General features: G+C 41.3%; 1 protein-coding gene across 2 annotated transcripts in view; it reads right to left on the reverse strand.

Moving 5' to 3' along the window:
- Window positions 1-13,690, reverse strand: part of Nell1 (neural EGFL like 1) — a 793,214-nt gene that overhangs the window by 45,184 nt on the left and 734,340 nt on the right. Inside the window, exon 16 of one of the 2 annotated variants that reach the window (XM_075952298.1) lies at window positions 447-587. The exons of the other annotated variant lie outside the window; for it this stretch is intronic. Coding sequence (XP_075808413.1) covers window positions 447-587 — 141 coding nt within the window. The remainder of the gene's footprint in view (window positions 1-446; window positions 588-13,690) is intronic. 2 annotated transcript variants of the gene reach the window in all.

Genomic DNA, 13,690 nt, shown 5'->3' on the forward strand with positions numbered 1-13,690 from the left:
TCAGATTGAAGCTTGCAGTTTTAAACAGATATTCCATCTCATCCTGAAAAGACACATGTATTATTATTCCTTTTACACATACCCAGATAAGGATCAGAGAGCAGAGTGACTTTTAAAAGTCTGAAGTCAAGCTCCACTTTCTAATTCTGAATCTAGCACTATTTCCACCTGTCAGCTGCTCCTCGGACTGCCAAAAGCTTCAACTTATCACCACGGTTCTACAGAGAAAGAACTAAACACCTCATCACAAAGAGCCAGACTTTGTTCCTCTGACTGCTCTAAAATTCCCAACATCCCATCTTGTATAATCCTTGACCTAATCTCTTAATTGCAGGGGAAGAGAATTGGAAAGAGATGAATTTAACCAGTGAGTGATCTCATGAAGGTGCAAAGCAAGTCACCCCTTGCAAAGATCTTGGTGCAGGGTGTTGCTGAGAGCTGCTTACCAATGCAGGACTCCCCGGACAGTGAGTAGGTCCCATCGTCATGGAAACCGCTTCTGCACTCACAGTGGTACCACCCTGGCAGGTTAACGCAGCGGGAGTGGTTGTGGCACTCAACGAATCCCTCTGCACATTCATCAATATCTGCCTCAGAGAAAAACACAAGCCCGCCGGGACATTAGTGTCTTTGTACAGCTAACCTTACAGTAAAAGCCTCATGCACTCTCGTGCCTGCAAACTACAGCTGACATATCATCTCAAATAAAAGTTGCAAGATGATTCAGATGCAAATTTCCCCCAGAATCCAAAACCAATGAAACTTTCCCTCACTAGTACCTTCTCACATAAAAGAGTAGTATGTATAAAACTGGGGATCCCAGAGCACATTCTGGCCGGGCATCTGAATAACCAAAATCGAAACTGAAAACACAGGCTATTAGATAAACATGGCTGTTCTCACAGTCAGCATCCCTCAACTGGTCATTCGAGATCTGGTTGTGTGTTCTTCAAAGATATTTAAGAAGAGGTGAGTGCAGGAAATCCCAGATTTAGAATGGCCTGACTGGCTGGGCAGTGGTGGCACATGCCTTTAATTCTAGCACTTGGGAGGCAGAGGCAGATGGATCTTTGTAACTTCATGTCTAGCCTGGTCTACAGAGTTAGTTCCAAGACAGCCAGGGCTACACAAAGAAATCCTGTCTCCAAAAAACAAAAAAAAAGGGTCCAATTGACATTTTAAAATTCCCATATATATGCCAGGTGGCCATGGCACACATTTTTAATCCCAGCACTTAGGAGGCAAAGGCAGGCAGATCTCTGTGAGTTCAAGGCCAGCCTGGTCTACAAGAGTTAGTTGTTCCAGGACAGACTTAAAAACTAGAGAGAAACCCTGTCAAAAAAAATCATATATTTATATATATATACATAAAAAATATATATATTTGTGTATGTGTGTGTACATGTATAGTTTTACACATGCACACAAACTGTAGAATGAGGAAACATGAAAATGAGTTAATTTAAGCAACAAATAGGTATCTTTAAACACTGAGAGTTAAACACTGTATCAAAACAGGGTGATGTTCCTGAAGAGTCCAGAAGGATAGATGGCATTTTTATCAAGAATGTGCTTACTCCGTTGACAGAGAAAGGACACACAGACACACAGACAGAGACACACACACCATCCAAACCTCATACACCATTTTTCAAATTTATCTCACTGGTGAATGCTTTCTTTTGGGAAATGTTCAGCATCTCATGGATCTGTTGCTCTGGGGAAAATAATCTGGGGACAGCATGCTAATTTACTAGAATAGTTATCTCTAAAAATCCCCATTCTTCGCATATTCTTGAGAAAGGGAAGTCTCTAGAGCTTTGCTTATTTTCTCTGTGATCTGATTCTTCACAATCAGCAAATACCTGACTCCTGCACAGAATTTTAAGCCCAAGGACTTGCCCCTGAGCTTAATTAGGCAGACTCTGGTTGATGGTTATCATGCCAGGGATGGTTCCTTCTTACAGAATTCCTCCAGATAATTATTTCTTAGAATGTAGCCACTGTTGGTTAAAACTCTTCTCTTTGTTCTCCTGGAAATATCTGAATAATGGCATCTATGGACATGAGTTTAATTAACACTGGAATATAAAACATAATGAATGCATGCACTTTGGGATTTCTTTCTACAAGGCCTGTTGAAGATACCAGCTCGGGGTCAGTCTGCAATTACTCCTTTGAAGCCAGAGTTGTACACTGAGCTGAGGATGTAGCCTGAAATATGACGGTGTCACCGCTTGACAATTCAGCCTAGAGAGAAAGCACCTTAGATTGTGCAGAACGAGCCTATCACCAATTTTCCCAGCATGCATTCCTTTGGCACAGCGTTTTCAATATGTACCTGCATGCCAGGCCCCAGAACTTCTCTGGCATCTTCAGATACTGCAATTAGATTGTGTGTGCGTTTATATAAATCTCCTGAAATGAGCTCTCAACACTTAATGCTGACTGTCACTTCCCAAACTTATAAATAGAAGCAGTAGTGAGGCAGATTACAATTCTCAGAAATACCAAGGGAGATGGGACGAGGTCTCAGTTCACACAGGGGAAAGGCTTGCCTCAGCTTACAGAGTCAGCTCAGCGCTCGCTGAATATAAGGCCGTGGGAAATACAAAGTGTAACCGGAAAATTGATTTTTCAGAAATGGCTTTCTCGTGTTAGGCTGAAAGACAAGTCTTTACATTGGAATAGCAAGAAATTCTGGCTTTGACATTTTCAAATCTCTCCCCAAAGTGGCCCTGATCTCTATCCACCTTCACATTTCGGCTGCTCACACCCATAAGCAGCAGCGGCGGTGCCATCATCCTTCGGCTGTGCAGAAAGCAGGGATGGGAAGCTAAGGTATCTTAGAGACCAAAACAACTGTTCATCTTGCTTTGCCCATCAAAACCCTGTTTAAATTTCCTACCCTTCCACTTTCAGGTTTAGAGGATGAATAAGCTGACTTTAAAAATAAACCCTACATGAGAACACACACCTTTAATCCCAGCACGCAGGAGGCAAATTCAGGCAAATCTCTGTGTGTTTGAGGCAAGTCTGTCTCCATAGTAATTTTCGGGCCAGCAAGGCAACATGGTAAGACCCTGTTTTGATGATGATGGTGATGGTGGGGATGATGATGATGACTGATGAGAAAGAGGATAACGGTGATGATGATGATGGTGACTGATGATAATGATGTTGATAAGGAAGAGGATGATGGTGATGATGATCATGACTGATGAGGAGAATGATGTTGATAAGGAGGAGGAGGATGGTGATGATGATGACTGATGGGATGATGGTGATGGTGATGATGATGATGATGATGACTGATGTTGAGAATGATGTTGATAAGGAAGAGGATGATGATGGTGATGATGAGATGACTGATGATGATGATGACATCACTTCCACTCTAAATTCAATGGGAAATTTCTAGAGCCGGGATAAATGACAGACAAACACTTGAGTTCTAAGAGAAAATGATGAGACTAAGGGTTTAAGGCAGTAGAGGAGTCCCATTATCTGTGGACACAAGTGACCTAGTGACTGATACAGTCTGAAGTTGGTCTCCTGAGAAAGGGGTCTCAGCTAAGAGATTGCTGAGAGCGTAGTGAGCTGTGGGTATGTCGGTAGGCATCTGTGTTGATTATTAAATAATTTAAAAAGGTATAGGCTACTGTAGGCAGTACCATAACTAAGCAGGTGGTCCTCAACTGTATAAGAAAGCTGGCCAAGCAAGAGCCGAATCTGTGAGTCTATGAGTCTATGAGTGTGCTAACAAGTAGCTTTCTTCTGTGGCTTTTGCTTCAAACCCCTGCCTGATTTTCCTCAGTGGTGGACTGTAACCTGAAAGTATAAGCAACATAAACCCTGATCCTCTCTAAACTGCTTTCAGTTAGAGTACTTTATAGCAACGACAGAATGTAAACCAGACAAGCACACACTCTCATAGTGACAGGTCTGAGACTTCCCCCAGGGACCCTGGCGCAGCTCTGACATCCTCTGGAAATGAGAAAGACAATGAAGACTCCCTTTCCCTGGAGTTCACTCCTCACGGAGATTCTGGGAGTCTGCCAAGAATAACCACAGATCACGCGTGGGCACCAGGTGATAATCGCTGCATATTTATGGCCCCAGGGAAGAATGAATTGCATTTATACCATTGTATTTATACCCTTGTTGCATGTGGAGGGCACACATGTGTGCCATGCTCATAACACTTGTCATCCCTTCTATTCAGTCACCACAGTGTTCAATGCAGCCACCACAGGTCCAGAAAACACAGAGGGTTTTCAGCCACTCCAGGTCTTTACACATTATAAAGGCTAGTTCCCCTGAAGACCAGCCAGGACTGCCTCTGTCTGCTGATGTGTTTCTCACAGTCAGCACTGCTGCTGGCAAACAAATAAGACAGATGCTGTGGAACGGGGTCCCCATGAGTTTACTGTGGGATCCAGCTTTCTTGATGGAGGAATTCTGATGAATCATAGTGGGTATGACTGGCTGTCAGCATGTCAGTCACCCTAAAAAAAAAATGTGTTTCTTTCCACTAGCAAGATCCAGGATTCTGTCTAAATCTCAGCTTAATCTAGCATAGATCTAACAAGGCGAGAAAGGGGTTTAAAAGAACAACAGATGCTGGAGGATATTTGAGACTAGAATTTATGGTATTTATAACCATGTAAGCTACACAAACTAACATTACATCCAGGGTGTTTTGCTGAACCATGGTGAAAAACCAACATCAGTAACAACACCATCATCATATCAACAACCACCAGAAAGGGTGGTTGATTCAAGCACAATGCATTTATTCAGTTCTCTGAGGTAAAAACCTGTAAACATTATTTTAGTATTATGGCAAATGAGCAGATGCATGACACCTGACAGGTAAAATCTAGAAGCTGACAATCGAGGAAGAGAGGCTATGTCCAGGTGTTCTTCAATCCTCACCTAGTGCCACCTGCTCCAGTTCCTCCCTCCCCCAGGGGCTCAAGGTCTCTATGATATACTTTTATTACATCCTGCTCAATACACATTTCTGCTTGCATCTGTCATTCAAATACCAATTTCCAAACAATGATGGGGGGCAGATTTCATTTAGACTCATATCCGTTCTTAGCAAGTGAATGATAAGTCTCAATGAGGGTATGTGGGAACAAATGGATGAAACATATAAATTAGTACCATGAATGAGAAGAATGATTGGAAGGTGTCACAGTACAGACTGGGAATACGATGATTGTTGCTGTTTGTGAACAACCAGACAGGAGGCCAATTCATCACATTAAATTTAATGGGGTTGTTTTAATGTTTATGTAGTATTTAATTCTGACAGATACCATGTAGTTTCTGATTAATACTTTGCTTCCATTTCTAATCTTTAGAGATTTAAAGGGGAAACTATAGAAAACAAAAGGAGCTCTGCATGCCCTCAGTGAACCTTCCTTCTGTATTAAGGCTTTTATTGACTCTGAGAAGCAGATGATTATCTGAGGATTTTCATATGTTCTGTGTGATATTAGATATTGCTCAGGATGTGTGCTAGGGTGCATTTTCTATTGGAAACCCTCTGCAAATACTAGGTTCTTGTGAAGTGTCACTCTTTTGACTTGGCTATTCTCTTCCTTAAGGTCTCTCTGTTGGAAATCTTGTGTGAAAATGTACGTTAGTCAATAATGTTTTCTCAGAGCTTTTCTTTGCGTTTTCTTCTTCCTTGTCTTCTCCTTCTGATTCTCTTCCTCCTTCTGGAGACTGAACCTAGGGCCTTGGGAACACTGGGCAAGCATTCTACCATTGAATATATCTTTGATCCTTAATATCCTTTCTCGAAAAGCAAGTTTGTATTTTATACTAATTGTGTGAAGTTCATAGTATAGTTGTGGCTCAGTTTGCTAAGAAGCAGTTCTCAACCTGTGGGTCGCAACCCTGTTGGGGGCCACATATCTGATATCCTTCATATCAGATATTTACATTGTAATTAATAACACTGTCAAAATTATTTATGAAGTAGCAACAAACTAATTGAGAGAGCTGGCCCCTGCACTCAGGACAGAGGGCTCCCACCTCTCACCCCAGGTGAGGATGAACATACCCTGAGGACATGCCTCTAGGGAAACTGATTCTGCGACCACACCCAAGAAGAGTGGCCCCCGTGGTTTGATCTGACTTGCCTGGCTAGCATGTAGGCCCACAACTGGGACTTGGGTTGACTCACCCTAGCATCTACCCCATCTATGTCCTGCTGGAGCTCATGAAGGGACTGCTATTGCAGAACATACCTGCAAGATCTCCAAGACACAGGATACCCCACAAGAGTTCTGATGCGGATCCAGTGAGGGCAATGTACTGAAAACCAGAGGCCTTGAACTAGATCAGTGACTCCATTGCAATGAACATTTGCCAGTCATGCTTCTGAGACAAAGGGGTACACCACATGAGACAGCGAAGCCTCGAATGCCATCAGGATGATCTGTATTCAAGGGTCACAGCCTTAAGTCACAGCCCTAGAACCACTGTGCTAGGGCATCACAACTGCTCCGAAGAGGTTGTAGCTTGAGAATGAGTCATTGAAAAGCTTGTTATCTTTCATTCAATATGAGATTACTGAGTGTCTACTAGGTGCTAAGCATAATTCTATTTCTTCTTGGGAAGACAGAGTTTCTGTCTTGGAAGGATAAAACCTGGCAGGAAAAACTTCAATATTAAAAACACAGCTGTGGCTCAGACTGCAGGCTTTAGAGACACATGACTTAACAATTCTTGCTTACCAACACAGGAATGTATTACTTAGATCCTCTAAGACCTTGCTTTCTGATTTGTAGGATAAAAATAATAAAGTAAAACTTCACCATGATGCTGAACACCAACCTCAAGATATATGTTTCCACTCAATATTATTATTAGATTTTTGAATGATATTATTGCCAAAATGGAGAAGACAGAATAAATGGGTTCTTCAAATTAAAAGAAAGAACTCTAGACCAAGAACTCTGGGCAACAAAGGAATGTTGAGAACGGGAGGAAGACAGTTCCCTGAAGAAGAGCTCACCAGTTCATTACCCAATACCAAGTATTCAGCCCTGAAAACAAATACAGTTTGAGTAGATCTCATTTATATATTTGTCTACACACACATTTATATAACAGCAAAGAAAAAAAGACTGTGAATCTGAGAGACAGCAAGGGAGGGGTGTTGGAGGAGAAAAATGGAATGTGGGAATAGAATGGTAATTATAAACTCAAAAAAAAGGTATGAAAGTATCAACCTGGAGTCAGGAAACTAGTTGGGAATAAAAAGTATTTTCTGGATCTTGCAGGTATTTGTTTGTATCTTGAGACAACAAAATTAATAAAATATTGATTCCATATTCAATAGACCCTAAAACTTGCATCTCTTCACCAATATTAGATAAATTTAAGAAAATAAAGTCGGCAACATCAAATTGCCACAATCATGGCAAATTAAAACCTGATGAGTATCTAGTGCTCCCTAGATGCTAATATTCCCTAGTGCTCCCTAGATGCTAATATTATACTGAACACAGAGTGCAGAGACCCCCTCAGCAGAAACAGAATTTCCGGCTACTTTCTGACAAACCCAGGGCTTGTCATGAGTACTTCACTTGCAAGTAGGTGAATCGCTGTGGCTGAAACGAGAAATGTCACTCTCGCAAGTCGCATATGCATGCCTCGTGAATCCTCAGCCTTGTGTCCACCTGCTCATTGGAGGCCAGTGTCTAGGGAAACCTTAGCAGGCACATGCTGAAGAAAGCAGAACCTTTTTTCTCTGGCTTCTAGCATTGTTTCAAGGAACAGATTATTCCTAAAGACTTGAAACTACAATGTGCTATTTTAAAGATTAGGAAGCCTACTGTAGTTGCACTTACTTTCATCCCAGCTAGGGAGACAGAGGGAGGCAGATCTCTGAGTCTAATGCCAGCCTGGTCTATATAGCAATTTCCAGGACATTCAGGACTTCATAGAATGACCTGTCTCTAAACAAAACAAAGCACACTGGTGTGATGCTGATCCAATACACAGGGTGGGTGTACACCCCGGTTACACCCAGCCTTTCCCAACTGTTTAAGACAGTCTTTGCTATATTATATGGTAGACTTTTTGAATTAGAACTCATACAGATTCACTCACTCCCCAAAGGAAAGTAAGAAAAGCTCTCAGCACGTATTATGCAGGCAGTTCCAGGAGATGTTTGGTGCTCAGAGTCAGGGTATTAAAGGGCAAACCAGAAAAGCTGTGTGGTCAGTCACTAGAGAGTTTGAGGTCTGGTCCAGTTATTTCCTGACTGTATAACTCTGAACAATATATTTATCTTTTCCTGAGTTTTCATTTCCTGGGCTTTACTCCACACAGCTAAGCAGGCACTCATTAGAGGGTCATAATCACTGTTCTCTAACTCACAGCCCCATGCAGCTCCAGAGAAACTACTGTCCCTACCAAGGCTGTCCAGTGTCTATGTCTCCATTAGTTACAGAAAATCGAAGTGTTCTCTGATACTGCACTGAAACCTTCTTTGGAAGCTTAATTTCTGACAAGGTAGATAATCTGCGTTCTGCACCAGAGTCAGCATGTCTGACTCAACGCCTCAGTGACCGCTGAAGGCGCAGCCACCTCTTTGATCCCCAGTTGCTTCAATAAGCAAATTGATAATAAAACAACAAACAATGCATGTCTTATTTTTTTATTCTTTTCACATACCCTGACCACAGATTTCCCCCCCTCTCCCCTCTCTTCCCTGTCCCAATCTGTCTCCCCACTTCCCCTCTCTTCCAGGAAATACCCCTCCTAACATCGCCCCTCAGAAAAGAGCAGGCCTCCCAGGGATATAAACCAACCATAGCACAATATGCTATGTTAATACCAGGCACAAACCATCAAAGCTGCACGAGTTGACCCAGTAGGAAGAAAAGAATACCACAGGCAGGCAAAAAAGTCAGAGACAGTCCTCACTCCCACTCTTAGGAGTCCCACAAGATCATGAAGCTACTCAGCCATAACATACATAAGGGGGATCTAGGTCAGACCTCTACAGGTTCCCTATTCTCTGCGAGCACCCAGGTGTCATGATCAGTTGATTCTGAGGCCATGTTCTTGTGGTGTCCCTATCTCCTCATGTTCCTCTGATCCTTTACCCCCTTCTTCTACAGGATTCCCCGAGTTCTGCCTAATGTTTGCTGCGGGAATCTGCATCGATTGATTGTATCAATTGCGGGATGCAAGTCTCTCGTGTCTCTTTGATGACGATTCTACTAGATTCCAATCCCAGAAGACTCTGCAGGCAGGCCAAAGTGTAAATCAAAGCATTTTGTGGTTGGATTGGTGTCCTAATCCCTCTGCTTAAAGCCTTGCCTAGTTACAGATGATGACTGTACATCACAGATGAAGCACAGGAAAGGCTCTGTGCTTCCCATTCATAAGAGTCTTTGCTAGGGTTATTCCTGTAGATTCTACTGAACTTGTTTTCCACCTCACCCCCATCCCCAAATGACCTCCAGTTCCTGTTTTTCTTCCAGTATCCCCCCATGATTTGATCCCTCTTGTTCTCAACTCCAAACACTCCAGTCCATATTCAAATTCTATTGTATTTCCTCTTCACTGGAAGATGCTTGTGCCCCACCCCCACCCCGCTTAATCCCTCTTTGTTCCTTTTACCTCCCTGGGTCTGGGGACCGTATCATGATTATCTTTTACTTTACAGGTAATATCTACTTATAAGTGAATAGACACCATGTTTTTCTCTGGGTTATCTCACTCAGGATGATTTTTTTCGAGTTTTATCCATTTGCCTGCAAATTCCATGTCTCTCTTTTCAACAGCTGAGTAATACTCCATTGTGTAAATGTACATTTTTTTTAACCATTCTCTGATAGATGAACCTCTAGGTTGTTTTCCAGTTTCTGTATATATAGAGTAAAGATGCTATGAACATAACTGAGCAAGTATCCTGTTGATAGGATGGTGCATCCTTTGGATATCTGTCTAGGAGTGCTATAGCTGAGTCTTGAGGTAGATCAATTCCAAGTTTTCTGAGAAACCACCATATTGATTTCTAAAGTGGCTGTACCAGTTTGCATTCCCACCAACAGCCTTGCTCCACGTCCTCTCCAGCATCTTAGTCATTCTCACTGGTATAAGATGGAATTTCAAAGTTATCTTGATTTGAATTTCCCTGATAGCTAAGGATGTTGAACATTTCTTTAACTGATTCTCAGCCATTTTGGTTTCCTCTGTTGAGAATCATCTCTTAGATGTGTACCCCATTATTTACTTTGCTGGTGTCTAGTTACTTGAATTCTTTACATATTTCGGATATTAGCACTTTGTTGGATGTGGAACTGGTGAAACTCTTTTCATGTTCTGTGGACTGCCTTTTTTGTCCTGTTGACAGTGTCCTTTGTCTTACAGAAGCTTTTCAGTTTCACGAGGCCCCATTCATTCATTGTTATCTTGGTGCCTGTGATATTGGTGTCCTGTTCAAGAAGTTGTCTCTTGTAACCAATGTGTTAAAGAATGCTTCCCACCTTTTTTTTTCTAGCAGGTTCAATGTATCTGGTTTTATATTCAGGCCCTTGATCCACTGGACTTGAGTTTTATGCAGGGTGGTAGATATGGATCTATTTGCATTCTTCTACATATCAATATCCAGCTGAACCAGCACCATTTGTTAAAGATGCTTTCTTTTTTCCATTGTTTGTTTCTGGGTTCTTTACCAAAAATCAGGTGCCCATAGATGTGTGGATTTACATCTAGTTCAGAGATTCAATTCCATTTATCAATGTGCCTGTTTTTAATGCTAATACCATGCAGCTTTTATTACTACAGCTCTGCAGTATAGGTTGAAATCAGGGAAGGTGATACCTCTGAAAGTTCTTTTATGGTATAGGATTGTATTTGACTCTCAAACGAAGCCCAAATAAAGGCAGAGAGTCTTAGAAATGTTTTAGAATGTTTATTTTTTGTATGTCTTAAGTAGCAAGATTTTTTGATCAATTAAACTAAAATCTGAGAAGAAATCATGTTCATGGCAAGGGTTTCTGCCTTTTGTCAGTCTCTTTCCTAATTGACTTTAAGCAAGGGAGTCAGGCTTTTCTTGACTGGACCCTTCTAACTTTATCTCCAAGGCCTCTTTTGGTCTGTTTGTTCTTTAAATAAACTTACCAAGTTTTCCCATAATTTTCTCATTTAGTCTGGAAACTTTATGCATTGGATGGATGGATGGATGGATGGATGGATGGATGGATGGACAGATGGATATAAATAGAACGAACACAAATTCAGACACATGCTTACAATTACCTAGAGATCAGCTAACCTCTAAGGCATCTTCATTTCAAAATCTTTTGTTCAAAAATTTAACATTCATATGACTTAGTCCACTTTCTGTTGCCACTGAAATATTTGACATTGAGCAATTTTTGAAGCAACGATATTTATTTTGTTTAAAGTCTCATGTGTCTAAGATCACAGTCTAAGAACACCTGCTCTGCTCCTGGTCAGGGCTGCTGACTGATCCACACTTGACAGGAACGTACTTTAGTGGACATGTGTCCTGAGCAATCACTGTCAAAAGAGTCCAGGTGGAAGCTCCAGGTTTGTTTTGCAATAAACTCTCATAATAGTCAACTGTTCTCTCGGGATCTACACTAACCTTCTGCGAGAGTAGATGTGTCCTGCCATGATACCTCTAAAGGCCGTGGAACACTGGGAGCCATGTGTCAACACGAGTCTTGTGGAGAACAATCATAATCAGGCCATAGTCCATCAGTCTGTCCGTCAGTCAGTCTGGCTCACTGGCTGCTTGTCCCTATCTGTCTCTCTCTCAAACACACATACACATACACACATATGCTTTGAGTAAAGCATTTTCTAGGTTAGAACCTTTTCTTCTCTCTTATCTCCCATCGTCAATGAAATAAAGATCAAAATTCTGTGAAGTGTTTATAAATCCTTATCTGACCCATCTACTTTATTTGAAATCACCAACCACTCTTCTGCTCTCATACACAGGGCACCTGCTCTGGATCCGGGATGCTCAAGCCATGGGCCCCACTGTGCCCTAGCCTTTACACATGCTGGTGGTTTGCCTAGAATGTCTGCTCAAAGAGCTCCAGAGAGGAGGCTTTCAACTATTTTGGCCCTTGACTCAAATAATCATCAAAACCAGCTCCCCCTAACCAGTCACATCCATGTTCCCTTGTTGTTTGCACGTTTTTTCTTTCTTCTTTCTGATTATCTAGCAGACTTTGTATGCCATAGGTGCTCTTACTTGCTTTTTCATTATTCCCTCCCTAGCATGCACACTTCTTGATGTAACATGGAGACAGAACAGAAGCTGGAACTTAGTGGGCAGTGACAGACATTTGCTGATAGAAAGAAAGAAGTGAAACGACAGAGGGGATGGAGGAAAGAAAGCCACAGGAAATTCATTTTTGTGATGCTGTCGGAAGTTGCCTCGTACTGACTCAATTTCCCCAGGTCTGCAGCCAACATTATGCCCTGGGGCCTTGTTCTCTCAGACCTGGGTGAATGCAGTCATAGCTACATGATGACCTTTCACTGATTGCCTTCCCTAACCCATAGCAACAGCACATTGCTTACCTTACCCCAGAGAGGTTTAACTAAAATATAGCAGCTGATCAGACACTCAATCATTGAATCAGCTTGGGTAAGTTATTTTCCAAGTTAATAAATTAATTGTATAAAAAGCAAAGAGTTGATTCAACCAACGTTTTCACCCATTACTCTACTGAACACTAGACTTCTATGCAGGTTCTCCCAGTCAAACAAAAGAACAACCCACTGATGAACCATAAGTGACATGAATGGTCGTTTATTCTTGCTGTTTAGACCTAGCACTGTTACCACTATGGACACTGAAGGTTGTAAAAACTGAAAACTTTATGATTTGAGGGGTTTTTTTTATGTCACAGTGTTCTCTGACAAATGAGCTACCTTATACAAACTTACCTGCTCAAAGTATAAAGAAGTGACCTAAATCTCACTATTTGTCTGTGATGATCAAAGTCTTTTACTATAAAACTACTCTGAAATGTTGATTTAAGCATATACATTTCATACCCAGTTTCAATTCATGCAAATAATCATTTCTAACCTAAAAACCAAACACCAACTTTAATTTGAGGAATCCTTTCTGATCTCCAAATCCTGTAATTTTTAAAAGCTCCATCACTCCAGTTAGCTACAAATTCAATTCTGTTGATGATATATTGTATTTTGGGAGATTTTTTCCTATCACAGAGAAGACTATCTGAACTAATTAGTAATTTAGTATGTTTCAGGTTTTCTGATAAGTGTCATATATTTACTGCTTTATTTGATCTTCAGAATACATTGTAGATAATTTGAAATTGAACACTTAAGTGTGTGATAATATTGCAGTGGAAAAAAATACCTGGATGGTACTAGAATGTGGACCTCAACAAGGTCCACTTGACCTCCCACTTCACACTAATAGCCATATCCCATACAGGCTCCTCCCAGGGCTAAGGTCTACTGCTAACTTAAAGGTGGCTCAACTCACTATCAGCAGGTTTCCAGGTAAAAGGGTTGAAAGAGGGAGCAGAATTTAGAGTTTTCATTCAGGGATATTAGCTACCTGTTCTAAGAAAAAGAAACCCTTCATAAGCAATTGCTACTTCTACAAATAAGTGACATGATTTCAATA

The sequence above is a fragment of the Microtus pennsylvanicus genome, chromosome 18 (genome assembly GCF_037038515.1).
Source record: "Microtus pennsylvanicus isolate mMicPen1 chromosome 18, mMicPen1.hap1, whole genome shotgun sequence".
In the NCBI taxonomy this organism is placed as follows: Eukaryota; Metazoa; Chordata; class Mammalia; order Rodentia; family Cricetidae; genus Microtus; species Microtus pennsylvanicus.